We start from the raw sequence: 16866 nt of genomic DNA, 5'->3' as shown, positions 1-16866 counted from the left end.
TACAGGATGCTGATGAAGGGAAAGGAGACTGGACTTGTCATTTCCCTGTCGGGCCCTCGGGAGCCAGGTGTCCCTCTTTAATGGAGGCATGTGGAGTCTAACGTAGGTTAATGAGCTATGCAGGCCCCAGAGGAGACGAGCATTATAGGCTATATGAGATCCCCTCTCATCCCTTCATCCCTCCATTTGTGTCAGACCCTGGGAGAGAGAAAAAAAAAAGGAAGGAACAAAGGAAGAGTGTGGTGGAATGGAAGAGAGAACAGAGAGCGAAAGGGATCGAAAAAAGACGAACCAAAGCCAGTGAGAAACGCAGGTCTGCCAGCTTTTTAAAACAATTAAGGCCTGGATGAGATTCACTACCGAAGGTTCCACTGCCAAGCAAAGGCCCAAATGTGGAAGCGTAGGGGAAGCTCAGTGAGGGCGAGCTTAATCTGAAACAGATTCTCTAGGACAACAAACCAAACCACACACACACACACACTCACACCCTCTCTCTCACACACACAGGAAAGTTGACACTTTACGTATTAAAGCTCGGCAGGGAAGGAAAAAAAGCCTTTGGAAACATCAAATTGTAATGAGGAACAGGCTCTCTGAGTGCGTAAGGCAAAGAAAAGACGGAAGAGACCGAGACACGGAAAGATGTAATGATGACGGAGGAAAGAGAGCTTTAGATATATCGTAAGCCCAAACTGCTCATGTCCTTTGAGACGTTTTTTTTTTTTCAGAGTGTTTGTTGTGGCGTTGTAGTGTATGGCTTTTCTGCGTTCCTCTTTTTTTTTCCGTCTCGCTCTAAGATGTGGCTTAGTCTATTGTTTGGCTGTCTGCGGCTGCATCGCGGCATAAGCTATGAACCGAGCATGAGCAACCATCTGAGAATGCTGTGTCCCTGTCCCCCAAACATGAACGCGTTCGGTGCTATGCAAGGGAAATTTTGGTAAGAAATACGTAGAGAGAGAGAGAGAGAGGTGCAGCCGAGAGGGGACGGAGGGAGGAAAGAAGTCGAAGGGAAAGGATAAAGATGCAAGATGAGAGGATGAGTTGGTGAGGGGGAAATAGAGGTGAGAGGAGATAAAAGCTGCAAGAAGGGCAGCAGTAGAGAGAGAAGGAAGGTTCCCAGGTTTGAGCCCGGGGGAGCAGAGAGCGTAATAAAGGTTTGTGTCACAGCACAGCCGATGAAGAGGCAGCATCACATTCCAGTCCTGATCCTGTAAAAACCCTGTCCGTTACTGCAGATCTGATATGGAAATAAGAGGCCAGATTGGGGCTTCCACCAGCCTTATAAGGGATTGCAGCCTGGCCTGGATGGATCACGGGTGAGGTGCCACGGAGAATGAGAAAGAGAGAGAGAGAGAGAGAGAGAGAGAGAGAGAGAGAGGGAACAGCAACAAGGGGAATGGACATTTGAGGAAAAACAACAAGGGCAAAGATGCTGAAGAGTGGATATGCAAGTAGAGAGAGAGGAAGAGATAAAGAGAATAGTCTTAGACAGCGGAGTGTGAGCGAAGAGCGAGAGAAAAGAAATGGAGATCCAAACCAAAGTGCTGCCTCTCTGATGATATTCTTGTTTTTCTCTCTGTGTGATGTTGTTTCAGTGATCTCTGCTCTTTGAGGGGTGGATTCATCAGGGCCCCGAGAACAGAAACAATTTCCTTCTCGTCACACAATAGTAAACTTAACAATAGAACCCAGCACAGCTCGATTTGTACAATTCATCCTGCTTACCATTGTATCAGACTTGAGTCCCATAGGTACGTTTTTATTGTCGGATTTCTCTCTATACTGCCAGAAAGAATAACATCGCCCTTGAGAAGGAGTACAGGCACAGAAAGGAAAAACTCCTGAACAAAAGGACAGATGTTTACAGTGCTAAAAGCCCCGCGCTGCATTGATAACGATGAATTCAGTAAAAATCCATCTACCGTGATCGTCTCATTCCCGACTAAAGCCAGACAACAACTGTGTTTTTGGTGTGTGTGTATCCCTTTGCGCTGCACTGTGTTTAACACTAACAGCGTTTCCCAGTCAAGATGTTCAGACAGTGGGAGCCGACGACCTGCTGAGAAACCTGATCAGCCACACTAATCTGATCAGCAGCACCGTGTTCAAGTGTGTCTTATTTAAAGAAGACAGCACTCCCAGCATGGTGTAACCCAAACACGGTCCTATCCCCTTTCAGCCAAGGATCCCGGGGAGCCGACACAGTCATCTGATCTCACACACCTTCCAATCCTTCCGATCCAACCAAACCCCCCCCCCTCCCCTACCCACTAATCCAGCTCCCAGCCCAAACACAGCGCACATACCTGCACCGAAATGTTCCCCCCCCAAAGCCGCAACAATCTGAGCTTATTAGCGTGAAAACCCATGACACGAGTGTTTCTCGTTTCCTAATCAGTTGGAAGCCAAAAAGTGCCCCTCCTCGCCTCCCCAGTGTATGTGCGTGTGTGTGCATGCATTTGTGTGTGATGAAACACTCTTGAAATAGAGTGAAACGCGTACTGTCTTTTGAATGTATGATCAAGGGAGTTTTCAAACACTTCCTTCATACAAATAAGTGAGAAAAATGTTGATACGCAGCACAACAAAGACAAATTCGGGCCTGTGTGTAAATATTGTTAAACCAACCAGTTCTCACTCCCAGGTATCAAAAGAGAAGACAGTTTGGTCAGTCGCCCAACCCATTGAAAAATGATTCTATAGGTAACCCAGTATTACGTCATTTTGGATGGCGAATAAATTGTCAAGCAAACATGAGACATTCAGCCAAAAGACTTGGGTTAAATTCAAATAGTCAAAGTTGACTTCTCATAAGAAGAAGTGCAACCAAGTTAGGAACAACATTGTTAAGCCAGCAAGGGGGACACTCCCAACAAGTCTTCAAAAAAGGCAGCTTGGTCTGCCACCAATTCAACAAAGAATGATACTGTAGGTACCTCTATAGTGTGTTTTCTAGATGGTGTAATGAAACACATTGTTTTGATGTTGCACTGAAGTCAGATGATGTGGTAAATGGATGGTCAGACAAACCTACAGTATGTATGATACTAGATGTATATGATGTATAGGTTTGTATGTCATTAACACAACTTGTACTTTAGTACTTCTTAAAAATAAAATAAAAAGAATATCTTTGTAAACCCAACCAAGTAGCTTGGGTGCCCAAAGTTAACAAGACTGCAATTGTTGAGCCATGTACACCACATCCTAATGACTTTTGTACCTCAAGAAAGTCATTCATTATAAAACGATCGTCATCAGGCTTGACTTTAAGATTCTAACTGGATAAAGCCTTTTACATTTGTTGGCTTGAGGGCTATATCTCAAAGGTTTAAGTAACCACATAGGGCTGGGAATCTTTGGGTGCCTCAAGATTCCAAATCGATTTCGATTCTTGGGGTTACAATTCGATTCAGAATCTATTTTCGACTCAAAACAATTCTGGATTCTTGAGTCTATTTGTGAATTAGTACATTCTTCAGGATCTACTTCAGTCATCTGTGAGACTGGCTGAATTTCTTGCTGCTTCATTTGGCCTTCTACTGAGTTAAAGAGCTAGCCTTAGCACCTAGCAGGGAGTGACTGATTAGCCCAAAAAAAAATGATTTTTGAAAGTTATGAATCTATTTAAAATCTCAGAGGATAAGAATCTCAATTTTTACACACATCGATTTATTCTGCCGCCCCTATAACCAGATGTTGCATTTATTATTGATGGCTTAACCGTGCAGCCTAAAGTGTCATCTAGTCATATTTTGAAGCTTAGGGCCACAGACGCATCTGCTGATGAGTTGGGAGTTAAAAAGTGTTGGCTGAAAGAGACAATACACAACATGTGTGTGCGTGCATCAAAATGAAAGACATTTATCATGAACTCAGAGATTATACTGTACTTCAGGGAAGCGACATGCTAATTTTGTTGAGTAGATCTTTGCCTTCTAACCACCATATTTAACCGGTAGAAGACAAACCTACAACTTGGTTTCTTTGTTTTTCTGCTAATTCATCAACAGAGTCAGCTAATGTAGGCCAAACACATGCACACAAACACAAGAACCGCCTCCCCTATCACTGCACCCCGCTGAGCCGACAGCTGCTTCCAGAGGCACCAAACTGTGGCTGCCAAATACACCAAAACACTTAGCTATGACTGACGGTAACACGTTATTCCCCCACAGAAATCTCAAACTGCACCCCTTTAAGCGGAGTATAGAAAAAAAAAGGAGGAATGTTTATGGTTTGCTGCTGTGATTCCATCAAATCATCACCTCCTCGCCCCGGACTGCTAATCCAATCCGACACAGTGCGACCATGTCACTGAGCGCAGGGCTTGCCTCAGACTTTTCCTCTAGCCCTGACCCTTACCTTTGCACAACTTACCAGGGGCCCAGATAATGTTTTCCCAACCGCTAACCATTAGTGTTTAATGAATAACAGCGGTGTCTGAGCTGACCTGCGGCTGAAAGAGGCCCCGGGCCCCCCTTCTTTTCTTTGATATCATGACCTGGTTAATGCCCCCTCGGTGGCCTGGCATGGGCTTCTCTGTGCTGCAGGTGCTTTTCACAATAACAAGTTATTTTCCTTCTATTTTTTGTACTTGCAACTTTCTCGCCTTTCCTATTCCACAGAATCTGTCAAGCAATCTATCCGCCCACACACTCTGACTTGTCTCATATTCTACATGGACTGTATATTTTTCCCCTCTTTATTCAAATGATACCTGTGACCTCTTAAACTCTGCCTTCCTCTGTGTGTCTCTTTTTCAATCTCAGCCGTAAGTGTGTGGTGTGTAATGGCATTACACGGCCGTGACATTGTACTTTATATCAATGCTCGAGGGGTCAGACGGCGGAAGGTCTCTGGAAGGAACATATTGAAAGTGAGCTCCCTTACATGCATTTCAATTCAGGGAGTCTAGAGCACCAATGTTCCAATAGACTTTATTCGCTCCAGATAGTGACTCTGATCCCTCGATTTAAGCACTGGCTGCTGGTGCCTCTCCAATATCAGTGCTACAAAAAAAACTACACATCATTATTCAGAGGCGGCTGGTGTGTTACTCTACAGGAGCTTTGAATAGAAAAGAAAGCCTTTAAAATGTGCGACTGGAAAACACTGATTGCTATCGGTTAGCTAGCTTTGAATAACATTACACGACTGCTAGAAGTGCAGATATATAACTGCTTTGTTGACTACTGACTAAGTTGGGGGGGGGGGGGGGGGGTGGGGGGCGTGACGTGGTTAGTATGGTAATAATTTATGAATTATGGTAAGGGATTGATGCATCTTGCATCCTGGCTTGCGTCCTTGCTGATACAACAATTTAGGCTGTATCTGATGCATCTCTAATGCTGCTCTCTGCATCAGACAACTCTGATATAAAGAGAATGATGCACTAACCGGACCATGAGCTTTTAGTAAATGCTCCGTCCAGTTAAAAAGAAAAACGCTGTACACACTGTGTTACAAGCTATGCAGAAGGAGCTGTCCAATCCCATTAAGACTGCAGACGTCTTCACTGGGCGGCTGGACTATTAAGAGGGAGTCTCGGCTGACAGCTCCGTTTCAAAACAGCGCAAGGCCAAGACCTGACATGCAGCTGTCAAGAGAAAGAGATGCGGCGTTTGTGTGTGTGTGTGTGTGTGTGTGTGTGTAGGAGGCGGAGAAATGACGAGCAGGTAAAGTCTGAGTGATCGGAGATTACCAGTGGCTTGAAATATTATCACATGCTATTAGCACTGTATCACTGTTCATTAGGCCGATGGCTAGCTAGCCGGAGTTCCTCAACAACCCTGAGGAAAGAGGGCGATAGAGATAGATCAGAGATAGATTGAGAGAGAGAAGGAGATGGAGTGTGTTCGGAAGAAAAGTAGAAAAGGAATCGGAGCGGGAGGAATATGAGGGAGACCTTCTTGCCTCCATTCTTCACTGTCAGAGATTCAACATGCAGCTTTTGTAGGTTAACAGAAGTATCTCGAGGGAAACTGCGTATTTAATGTCTCATCAAGAAGGAACACGGCGTACTACCACCATTCCTAATTCTTATTGTCATAACATTCATAATAAATGATAACCAGATGACTGTAGGATGTCAAAATGCATATATCAAAGAACCAGTGCCGTAAAGACTTCCCGTAAACACTGAGCGATCGTATAAATACATTCAACAAATGCTGTCACCCAGGCAGGCTTAACTCGAAAGGGCCTGATAACTGCTGCTGTCTCGTATGAAGTAGGAGACAGAGGAGCAGTAAAGCTGTCTCACTATCAGACGGGAACATTAGTTTGCCGTCACACTCGGTTTGCCTTTGCACAGACAACAGTTTAGTATATCATCAAAGCAGAAACAATTCTCATTTCCGAGATCTAATGGCGCAGCGCTACTTGAAAAAAAAAAAAAAAAAAAAAAAAAGCTCTTGAAAATGGAAGCACACATTTGCAAAGAAGATGAGAGAAAATGTTGTTTTGGCTCCTTGAGTAATCTAGAATCATTATGCATGCTATCAAACACATAAACAATGCGTGTTTTCCCCTCTATTCTGTAACTGCTTCTAATGAGGACGATCATTACCATGCATGTAAAGCAGGGAAATTCATCAAGAACTTCAAAAAGAGTCACTCTGTAGCGCGGCCTGCCTAGAGTTTTCTGTGCAAGTTTACAAAGTAATAGCTTGCTCTCCCTCATTCCCCTCTCTGTCCTTCCTATTCCCCCTTTTATCTAATTTTGGAGCACTCCACGAGCCAGCAGTAATGAATTGGCTAATCACAGTTATCTGGCCCATTCAAGTGCTTTGTAAAGCAAATCAATAAAGCCTGGCACAAAGCCAGCCATCCAATTTGACAGACGTTGCTCGCTAATCTATTTCTGGGCTTTTTTTTTTTTTTCTGTCCTAGAGATGTTTACTCGCTTTCTGTCTGTCCCGTCTCTCTCTCTCTCTTTCTGTGTACTTCAGCAAGGTCAGCGGGGAAATTGAAGAAGAGAAAAAACTCATATTGCATGCCAGCTGGCAACTCAGAGGACAAAAGTCAAGCGCTGAGTACTTCAAGTTTATTTGACACAGAGAGGAATTTTCTTTATGATTGGTGGAGTTGTTGGAAGTCATTGGAGCAGTGAGTCTTTTACCTCAGGCAAGAAAAAAAAATAACAAGGACTAAATGTGAACTCTTTTGTTTCCACAGTAACATGGATCAATAGCAGCGACGTTACTACTGATAAGAATTTCTATGAATTTCAAATGTTCCCCCTGTGGTGCTTACACTGGCTGCAAACTACACAGGAATATTGATAAGCTGGGAGGCCCGACCTCCTCCATCACAGCTCCCTCGCATAATGCTTCAAACATATATTTCTTATTGCATGCTAAACAGTCAAGATGCATGGGTGAGAAATATTCATAAGATTTAGAAAGGGGACGTCTTACCAAGAGGAACATGGGAACATGCGGCCTTATTTTCACTCGGATGATCCGTCAGCCTAACCAGGAAGACATGGATCTTGGTAGTCAGCGATGTTTGATGTGGCTTCCCAATCCTAATGACACAACTGCTCCAAACGGTGGTAAAGAAAAACCACACAATCCACTACCACAGGCGTAGAATGACTCCCAGGCTCTGCATGTAAGCAGCAGTGTAAAGGCAGAGCCAGGATCTGTGTTTAATTTCCCCTTGAAGTACTTAGACGTGAGGAAACATGGGGGAAATGGTCATGGGCGATAGAAATCGTTCTGCCATCAATTTAATTTGTGGTCCTATTAAAGAGAAAATGTGATCAAAGAATTTACACAGCAATTTTCTTTCTACATGTATCATCTCTGCAGAAAAGTGTCTCTAATCAACAATGGTTTAATTAATCACCCATAAATTCCAATTATGGGACACACTCAACAAGGTAATTTATTTTTTACAAAAAGAGAAGGCACAGTCAACAACAAATCTAATGATTAACATCAAGTCGTCTGCATAGAAAAAATCTGCTATTTTGGAAAAGAAGTTAACGAAAACCCTTGCACAACACAGTCATGAACATATGTAGTGCTCTTTTGAGCGTCTTTAGGGATTGGGCTACATTGGCATGGCTGCATACCATTGCATATCTTGAGGCTATATTAAGTCTACATGTATATAAACCATCTGTAGTAAAAAAGTATGCACTGTGTGAGCGTTTGTCTCTTGTTGTTAGATAATGAAAAACGCTTCCTTGGAGACACTGGCAGAGAAAAGAGCAAGCAATTAGAGTGAGAGAATGGAGCGGGAGATGGAGAGAAAGCCGAGAAAGCAACAGAGAGCTGTTTGAATGTGATTAATGAGATCACTGCAGGGTAGGCTGTGTCACTGTAATAGTCTGAGCAGGGGAGAGGAGGAGGAGGAGGAGAAAAGACTGCGAGTGAGAGTGGGGACTGAGACAGAGAAAAAGGGACGGGGAGAAAGAGGAAAAAGAGAGGGGACAGCGGGTTGACTGACCAGGCTACGTTTAACTCACCGCTATGAGAAGAAAGAGGGGATAACAGACAGAGACAGAGAGAGAGAGTGTGTGAATCAGAGAGACTCAGAGAGAAAAAGCAGATATAAGGCTCGGATGAATTGAACAGCAGGGGCTCTCAGTCTTTCCTCTGCCTTCTAAAGTGGAGTCTTTAGAGAAAGCCTGGACCTGGTCCGGCAGATAGAGAGGCTCGTACTCCAAAGACAGCCATGAAAGACACGGCCTGCTGCTGTAGCCCGAGGCTGCAGCCAGCCGCTTCTTTATCCGGCTCAGGGTTAAGGACTGAGCTGGAAGGGGGTCAAGTGGAGGCCAGGTTCTGGAAGGTCACACAGACGTCCTACCAGTCTCCAATGAACAAGCTACTCATTAGCTAGACTATAGATGGGTATGGTAATTAAAAACCAATGGCAACCAATTCCAAACTCAAACCCCCCACACAGCCCATAATCACACTTACACAGTCAGTTAAAATCAAAGTCATTCTTATGGACCAACCAAAGACGTACTAAAGCCTTTTGCGTCAATAACATCTTTTGCGTCAATAAAATACGATTAAATATTTATCAGAATTTCTACAGCTGTGTTAAAATAATTATGACAGAAGATTTCTACTGAGTTCGTCATCGTTGTTCAGTGGAAAACCAAACTCTTTTTAGAGCAGAGCGAAACAGAAATATTTAGACGTCTTCATGTCTTGCTGTAGAGTTTAGAGACGCTTAACAACCATCTGTGAGGTAGCATCTAGTAAGTAATGGGTGTCTAAGTTCTAGGGTTGTCACGATCCAAGATATTTAATCTTTTAAATTAATTAGGAATGTGTTACTATTAATTACTTTTAATTAGTAAAAAATCCCTCGATACCCATACTTGTTTTGATACCACGGCAACAAAAATACAAGTCCTAGGCAACTTAAATTTGGATAATTTGTTTTTAATTACCACAAGATTCAGGTATACTCTTGCACAAATTTTACAATGTATCATTAAAATACTATTGATAAGAGATAATGTATCGTATTTAAACACGTACGTATGGTTAAGTATTGATGTATTAAAATTGTTACACCTTCCTTCCTTTTTGTCCTGTCCTGAAATGGAGACCATTGGAGACGTGCAATGAAATGCATGTTTCTATTCATCAGCAGTGGCTAACTTCACTGATTTGACAAAGAAGTTTGATTATATAGAAGTTTCTGACATAAAACCACTCCTCCTTACCTCAATGGATACCAACTTTCACACTAACTTTACTTCCAATTTGAGTGAAACAGCCAAAAGCAAGGGAGCGAAGCTCTATATTTTAGGATGTGGCTACTTTGTGGTTGGCAAGATGCTACAACAGCAACCTCTAAATCAGGACACAGGGAGTCGCAACTTGGTTCAACCCTTTTGCCCAAAAATGGCCACTTCTGGCACCAAAAAACAAGATGGCTACCAAAAATCTCCCAACTCAAGGTTACAACACTGTAGTAAAAGAAAACAGCGAGTGATGTCATCCTTTCTACACCCACTTGTTTTTTACGGACTATGGCTGGTATGTACTGGTTCCGAGAGGTCCACATAATGACAGAGAAATCTTTAATTCGTAATTGCACTCCTCCTAAAAGTGCTGTTTTTACTGTAGGACACAAATCGGCGTCTTAGAGAAAGTGCTGCAGGTTGTGTTGAGAGGGAAAATGTTCTTTACTGGCAGAAGTACTTTCTGCAGGCTTCACTTGGCTCCCAGCCGTTGCCCGTAGGAAAAAAAAACTGAGGCTGCATCGCTTAGTTAAACATGATATAAAAGATTGCAGGCAATCTAGAAGGGAGAGCTTTGAAGATGGAAGTAATGGACACATATTGGCAACTGTCATCTCAGCTAAAAGGCTCCTTATGTATCCATGCAGCTTGGCCGATTTGTCATTTAGTGAAGTTTGAAATGTTAGTTGTCTGCTTTATAAACAGCTGTATTGAATTCTGCGGGGGTTTTCATTAAACCTTAAACAAACAACAAAGACGATAGTTTAACAAAAGCTCGCAATGATTTGTTCTGTGTGGGAATAATTGGACCACACCATTCAATTTGAAACAAAGTGATTCAATGGCTATTATGGGAGGCATTCAGGAGGGAAAATAATAACAATTTATAGTATGATGATTGGAAATAAACTTCACCTGGTAGCAATTGTGACAGCCCTTTTAACTTGTAATTGTGTTTCGTTTCATGTCAGCTCAAGGTTAATGCCAGTCAAGCAGTGACAATGGGTGTTAAATAAAGGTATTAAAATGATTAATTCTTCGTGCTTCTGGATTGTTTATTTACGATCCCATAAAGTCGCCACTAATGACCAACTAATAACAACAAAAAGTTTCAAAATTAAAGGAAGAGAACTTGGTGGCTGTGTGCATCAAACTTGTTTGGACTGCAATTGGACTCCACTTAGAGCTTCTCTATGATACTGATCATACTCATAGAGAAGGCAAAATTTCAGGAGAGCACCGCAGAATGATGCAGGACATGACGTAAAAAAAGATGATGCGGAAATGGCGGACAAAGCAACAGCTTCTGAAGCTATACTGACAGTTTCCGGCTATAGACCAACCCTACATCTAATTGAACATATTCACAGCATCAACAACTTAAGTGGTAAAAAAAAAACTTGCAAAGATAAAAGTGTAAGAGGCAGCTTTACTGCATATACAACAATCACGCCGGTCGCTCACCCATTACAAACAGGAGGGGTGATATAAATGTCTTTATTTACTGCTGGTTTCTCACATGGCTTGCCCTAATTTCAGGAAGACATTTTAGGGGGGTAAGGGTAAAGAAACGATCTGGATAAAGATGAGGGATGACAAAATTGACTTTCACACATGCAGGAGTTGTTTTTTAGGACTGAAAACACCATTTTGGAAGCAACTTTGGGTTCAGCGACTACCTATCTTCAGATGACTGGATGACCTTCTCCACTTCCAGCAAACACAGAGCCTAAGGGTTTGAGAACTGACTGACAACAGATCTTTTTTGGTAAACTCTTTCTTCCTCATAGAAATCCAGGTCAGAACAGTCCAGGCTGCACAGATCAAGCAGGTGAGCAGCCTCTGGGTTGACAGGCAACCGACTGGCAAAGCTCTCAGATCGCATTCTCTTTGAAGGCGACAAATCCAAAGGACGCACTGAGGGAGAACTCAGCATAACGAGGATGGGGGGGTGCGGGGCTTTGACCACTTGTCCAGCAGGGTCCTATAGGAGCAGCTGCCTGCATTTACAAGCTTTTCAAGTCTGTGACACCCCGTGCCCTGCAATCAGCTGCTACCCTCAGTGACACTCTGCATTACACGTCACGGTGCAATTTAGGCCAGTCTGGGAGCCAGGTGAGTCAGCCACCCACCCTCGGCTCTGTTAACCAGTTCAACAAGACTTGTCCAGTTAAACACCTGAACCATCGTTTCATGTTGTCGCCCTCATTTGCCAGGGGCATCATCCAAACCAATTCCTGATTATTCATCGGTGCATGCCGAGAAGAATGAATTAGGCCGAAAGCAGCACATCATCAAGAGCCGGAAGACTTTTTTTTCATCCATGGTTTACTGCCGATACAAGCCACCACTAATCAAGATCTGATTTCCATTCACCGCTCATATTCACCACCATGATTTGTGGTTGAATAAAATAAGCGAAGCATGGAGCGCAGGTCAAAATAGGGCCATACTTAAATAACAGACATGGCTTCATGACTCAAATAAACATCCTGTGATTTACCCAAGGAAACCGATACAGGCCTCAGTAATGTGGTTGAATGTAGAACACAGGAGAGGACGCCACATGGGAATGCATCTCTTTGGTCTTCGGTTCAACAGCTCTTAACCCCATGCTGCTCTGTATGAGAGAACCATGATGGAGGACGCTCATTCTCACTGTCTGCAAATTGACTCTGATTAACAAGGGAATCCTCAACGAGCCTCTGCTGAGCTTGCTTTAACCTTCGCGTTCAACTACTGTTGGAATGTCTTTCAACTTCCAATTTTACATGTGCAGTCGTGCCCTTCATCTCCATCTGTATCAAAGGAGGTGCTCCTTGCAACTCCCCTCTTCCTTAATTCCGTCGTTACTTCCCACCAACCCCAGTCCCCATGTGGGTTAAGTCAATGCTCAAACACAAAGTGAACCGCACACAGCACATTCCAATTTAGACGATGCAATTCTTGGGTAATGTGTATCCTGAATACACCGCATAACAGATTGCCTATCTCTATAATTCGACCCCGCAGAGCCCTGTAGCGGTCTATTGGTCTCCGGGTATAAGGGAGTGATAATGTGAATGATGGAGCATGGTGAGTGCAATATACAGCCTTGAGAGTATCAATGTAAATCTAGGCCTGGAATTTAAATAGGACATTAACGTATGGGCAGGACTATAGTACAAGCTTACTGAAACAGCTTCTGATGTTAGCTTAGAGTGGGCCAAAGGTCTGGTTATGGTCCTGATTGGAAATAGTTTACTGTAACAGGAAAAAAAAAAAACAAGAATATTGATTGCCATCTAGAAGCTTTCTGCTGAGGTGAACATCTGCTGGCGTCCACAATCAATCACTGCCTCCATGGGTGCCACCCAGAAGTCTACAACCCATGCAACACATTAACTACATCCCTCTTGTATGACTAGCTTTCAGTAGAGGGAATGAGAACACTTTGCAAAAATATGGATTGGTTTGTTTGATTCAACCAGTGAAATTCTAGCACTTCACACCCTGTACTCACAATCACACCGTGTGAGTGCTTATATGCTGTGCGAGGCTCACAATTGTAGTGCTATTGTTTCCAGTGTATATGCATTCTCTTCACCCTCTTAACCCCTCTTCCTCCATCAATCCCCTGCAAAAGCCGGCCACAGGCAGAAGTATCCGCCAACACTATCCCTCCTGCTTTGCAATGCTCCAGCAAAGCCCAGGAAACAGCAGCATATACGGCAGCCTGGTCTGCAGGGAGAGCAAGAGGGTGGCGAGGGGGAGGGGATGTGGATCAGGATTGAATGGGGAAGCGGGAGATGGAGGGCAGGAGAGGGGGGAATTCTTTGGGAAGGGAGCCAATCCAATTACAGGCAGCGGTGCAGCCCTGGTTTCTTTGGCGGCACTAAATTCACATTTCAACGGAACTCTTCCTCCCTCTCCCAGAACCTTCCTCGTTTTCCTTCTATCTCTACTTCTTCTTGCTACTTTTTTCTCATTTTTTCTCATCATGACTCCCACCCTCTAACCGTGAATCCCCAGCCACAACACCCCTCCCTCTCCCCGTCTGTCTGTCTCCCTTGGTTGCATGGAAGACGTAAAGGTATAGAAGCGTATCATCAGCGAAGCATCTTGTCAGCCTATAGCCATGTCATGCTCTGATCTGAAGGAAGTCTGCAGCATCCCCATCTATGTCTTTGACACAATTCTGTAGGAGCTTATCAGCCTTCTGCAGGGGGAGCTGCAGCCGGGGCTCATCAGGTCACCCTATCCCCCCTGCCCTACCTGTGACACCCAAGGGAGTAAAAGGATAACACTCTCAAGGTAAACACATGCATATTTCAGACAAATTCAAGCACACATACACCTTAACACTGACTGTGGTGAAAGCTGTCTTCTTCACACGGCGTCTGCCATGCAGCGTTATTGATTATTCATAATCTATTACAAAAAGTAATGCTGTCTTTTTTCCACACTGTCGAGACTGCTACGATGCTGCGCTATTTGTGGTCATTTTTCCCTTTCATGCACATTAGGTGGAGAGTCCTTGCTTTGCATGATCATGAGCTTGCATGCAAATCAAGACTGGTCCTTGTCCAAAAATGTACCTGAATGCAAATTTCCTGCACAGGGGTGGCAGCTCCTTGCTTTACCACGTGATTTCAAACGTATGGGGTTCAGACAAAGTCCAATAAACTCCTGTTTTAGAAGCTCTGTTGCACAAGAATTCTGTGTTTGTAGCTCACAGAAATAAACAACGATTTCTCTTCACACTGATTGCTTCTCTCAAATCTCAAAAAAGATTTGAGACATACTGATTAATATTTAAGAGTACTTTTACAATAAAATAAATGAGCTGTGCTTCTTGATAGAAAAAAGGATGATAACCAAATAATAAATCAAAAAGAAAGTCATTAAAGGGACGCTTGCTAACATGTTCTCTTACTGCAAGTGGTCTGAGATTTTAGTATTGCTGTGATGAGGATCAGTTTCTATGTCTGAGCGCTCTACAAGGTTTTCCTGCTCTGGCCATCGGACCATGGCACCCGAGCTGTAGGTGCCCATATCCTGGTGCCTTCCTCCCCCCTACGTTAGCGTTACTGTGGTTACAGTCATGCCCCTCTGAGGAGTGAGACTAAGTACACAGCAGCATGCGAGGCTACTTTGCATGGATAGAAGGCAGGCGGCAGCTCCAGACAAGAGTGTGGAAGGAAGCAGTGAGATGAAGACAATATGCAAGCAACAGCAGCACAGAGAGGAATAACACTCTTTTCTGTCTCGTCTCATTTAACCAAGTAAGGAAAGATGCTAAAATATTAAACAGCTCAAACAGGGGATTACATGGGATGAATATTCTCTCTGCCACAGCCTGATTGGTGTATTGATTTAATTATGAATAGAGGGAGACCAAAATAACCCAGGCAGACGACATTTGTGTTGCAGTGCCAGCCTTGGAATAACACAGAGCTTGCCAAAAGAGGTATCAGATTGGTTTTAGCAACTCTCTTTCCTTTTTCAATATCTTCCACTGAGCCTCGTGCAGCTGTTAGTAGGGGGAGGGATGACTATATGAGCCGGTTATGGCTCTGTGACACACTCCTGCTGCCACTCCGAAAGGCAGCCCCATGCAAGGAGGAGCCAAGTGATTCTGACAAATCCTTCAACCAGCTGTCCAAATGTAGTCTAGAATGCATCGTCAGTGTGTAAGAAAAAAATGCACCCACTAGGGCTGCAACAAACCATCGTTTTTGATATCACTTAATCTGACGAAGAATCAATATAGTTAATTCTATAAATGGCAAAAAGTTGTGAAAAATGCTCATCACAATTTCCCAGGGTCAAAGGTGACATATTGATATTGATATGCAGGTCAAACAAACGGTTTAAAAACCCAAAACCTTCATTCACAAATGACAAAATGCAGCAATCCTTACATTAAGAAAGCTGGAAACGGGGAACTTTATACATATTTGCTAAACAAAAAAAAATCACAAAAACGATTTAGTGATAATTCAAATCTAACTTTTGTTTGGCTTATCCTTTCCACAGTACCATCAACTCAACAACACATGCAATTTACATTCAAACACTTTATTCACATTTTACCTGTTGCCATATAATCACAGCCCTCCTCGGGATGATTTCAGAGCCAAAACGGTGCAACAGCTGTTCTAAATTTATCAGCGGAAAAAAAACAACTTTTGATTGACAATCTCACTCCTCATATCACCCAAACCCAACGGATGTCACCCTGCTGTCCTCACTATTCAATCCTGTCAGCGAGAAACCTCATCTTCTACCTTTTCCCTGTGGATGGGGTGCAAAATATATCATTATTAACTGGCCAGCAGCCCATAACCCCTCTGAGGTGTCTGCATTCTCCAACCAAGGCTAGGGGTTTTTTAGCACTGTGGCCGACTATCTCTCTTGCCTCTCAGTGGGCCACAGGCAGAAAGGTGCCTATTAAAATTAATGGGCCTGTGCAGGTTATTCAACACTGCGACACTGGGGCTCGCTTAACAAGGAACTGGTAATGACCACTACAGTGAGCCGGCCATCGCACATTAGCCCTCTCAGACGCTTTGACAGCAGGCATTAAATATTGAAGAGATAAGTTCCCTGTGACCATGATCCATCTGCATGGATATAGGGCCACTTCACAATGTCTGTGCCCCTTGGACCAACGGAGAGCCCGAGTGCTTGGGTCTTCACGATGATGAAGAGTGCGGAAACCGCTTGAAACAGGACTTTAAATGTGGTAGGAGGAGGATATGAGTCGGTACTCACCTTCTTTAGACGACCACTCTTTGTGCCTACAAAGGCAACACAGTAGCCGTTGTAGACATAGGAGGTGACAGATGTCATGCGATCTCGAGTCTCGGTGTAGAGGGTGTGACCGGTCACCAGCTGAGACCCACCGAGTGGCTGGTTGATGTCCAGACCGCAGAAAGAGTCGTCAATTGGCACCGGCTACAGACAGGGAGGAAAACAGAAGTTATAGGTGGAAATAATGTCAATGAAACTGTAACAGAGAAAAATAATTCAAATCAAAGAAAAGGTGATCATGACTTTGAGACAAAATGTGTCACATTATACATAGAAACCCTTGACATGAAATGTACCGCACGAGGAGGGAGCGACAAAAATAGAACCAACTTTGGGAATAAGACATTAAGAGA

At 43.5% G+C, this 16866-nt stretch overlaps 1 protein-coding gene across 1 annotated transcript in view; it reads right to left on the bottom strand.

The window, feature by feature from the left end:
• plxna2 (plexin A2) overlaps positions 1-16866 on the bottom strand; it is a 211398-nt gene that overhangs the window by 158677 nt on the left and 35855 nt on the right. Inside the window, exon 3 of the mRNA XM_061057927.1 lies at positions 16475-16657. Coding sequence (XP_060913910.1) covers positions 16475-16657 — 183 coding nt within the window. The remainder of the gene's footprint in view (positions 1-16474; positions 16658-16866) is intronic.

The sequence above is a fragment of the Labrus mixtus genome, chromosome 15, assembly GCF_963584025.1.
Source record: "Labrus mixtus chromosome 15, fLabMix1.1, whole genome shotgun sequence".
Classification (NCBI taxonomy): Eukaryota; Metazoa; Chordata; class Actinopteri; order Labriformes; family Labridae; genus Labrus; species Labrus mixtus.
Note: the sequence above shows the minus strand (reverse complement) of the source record. Positions and strands in the feature narration are given on the sequence as shown.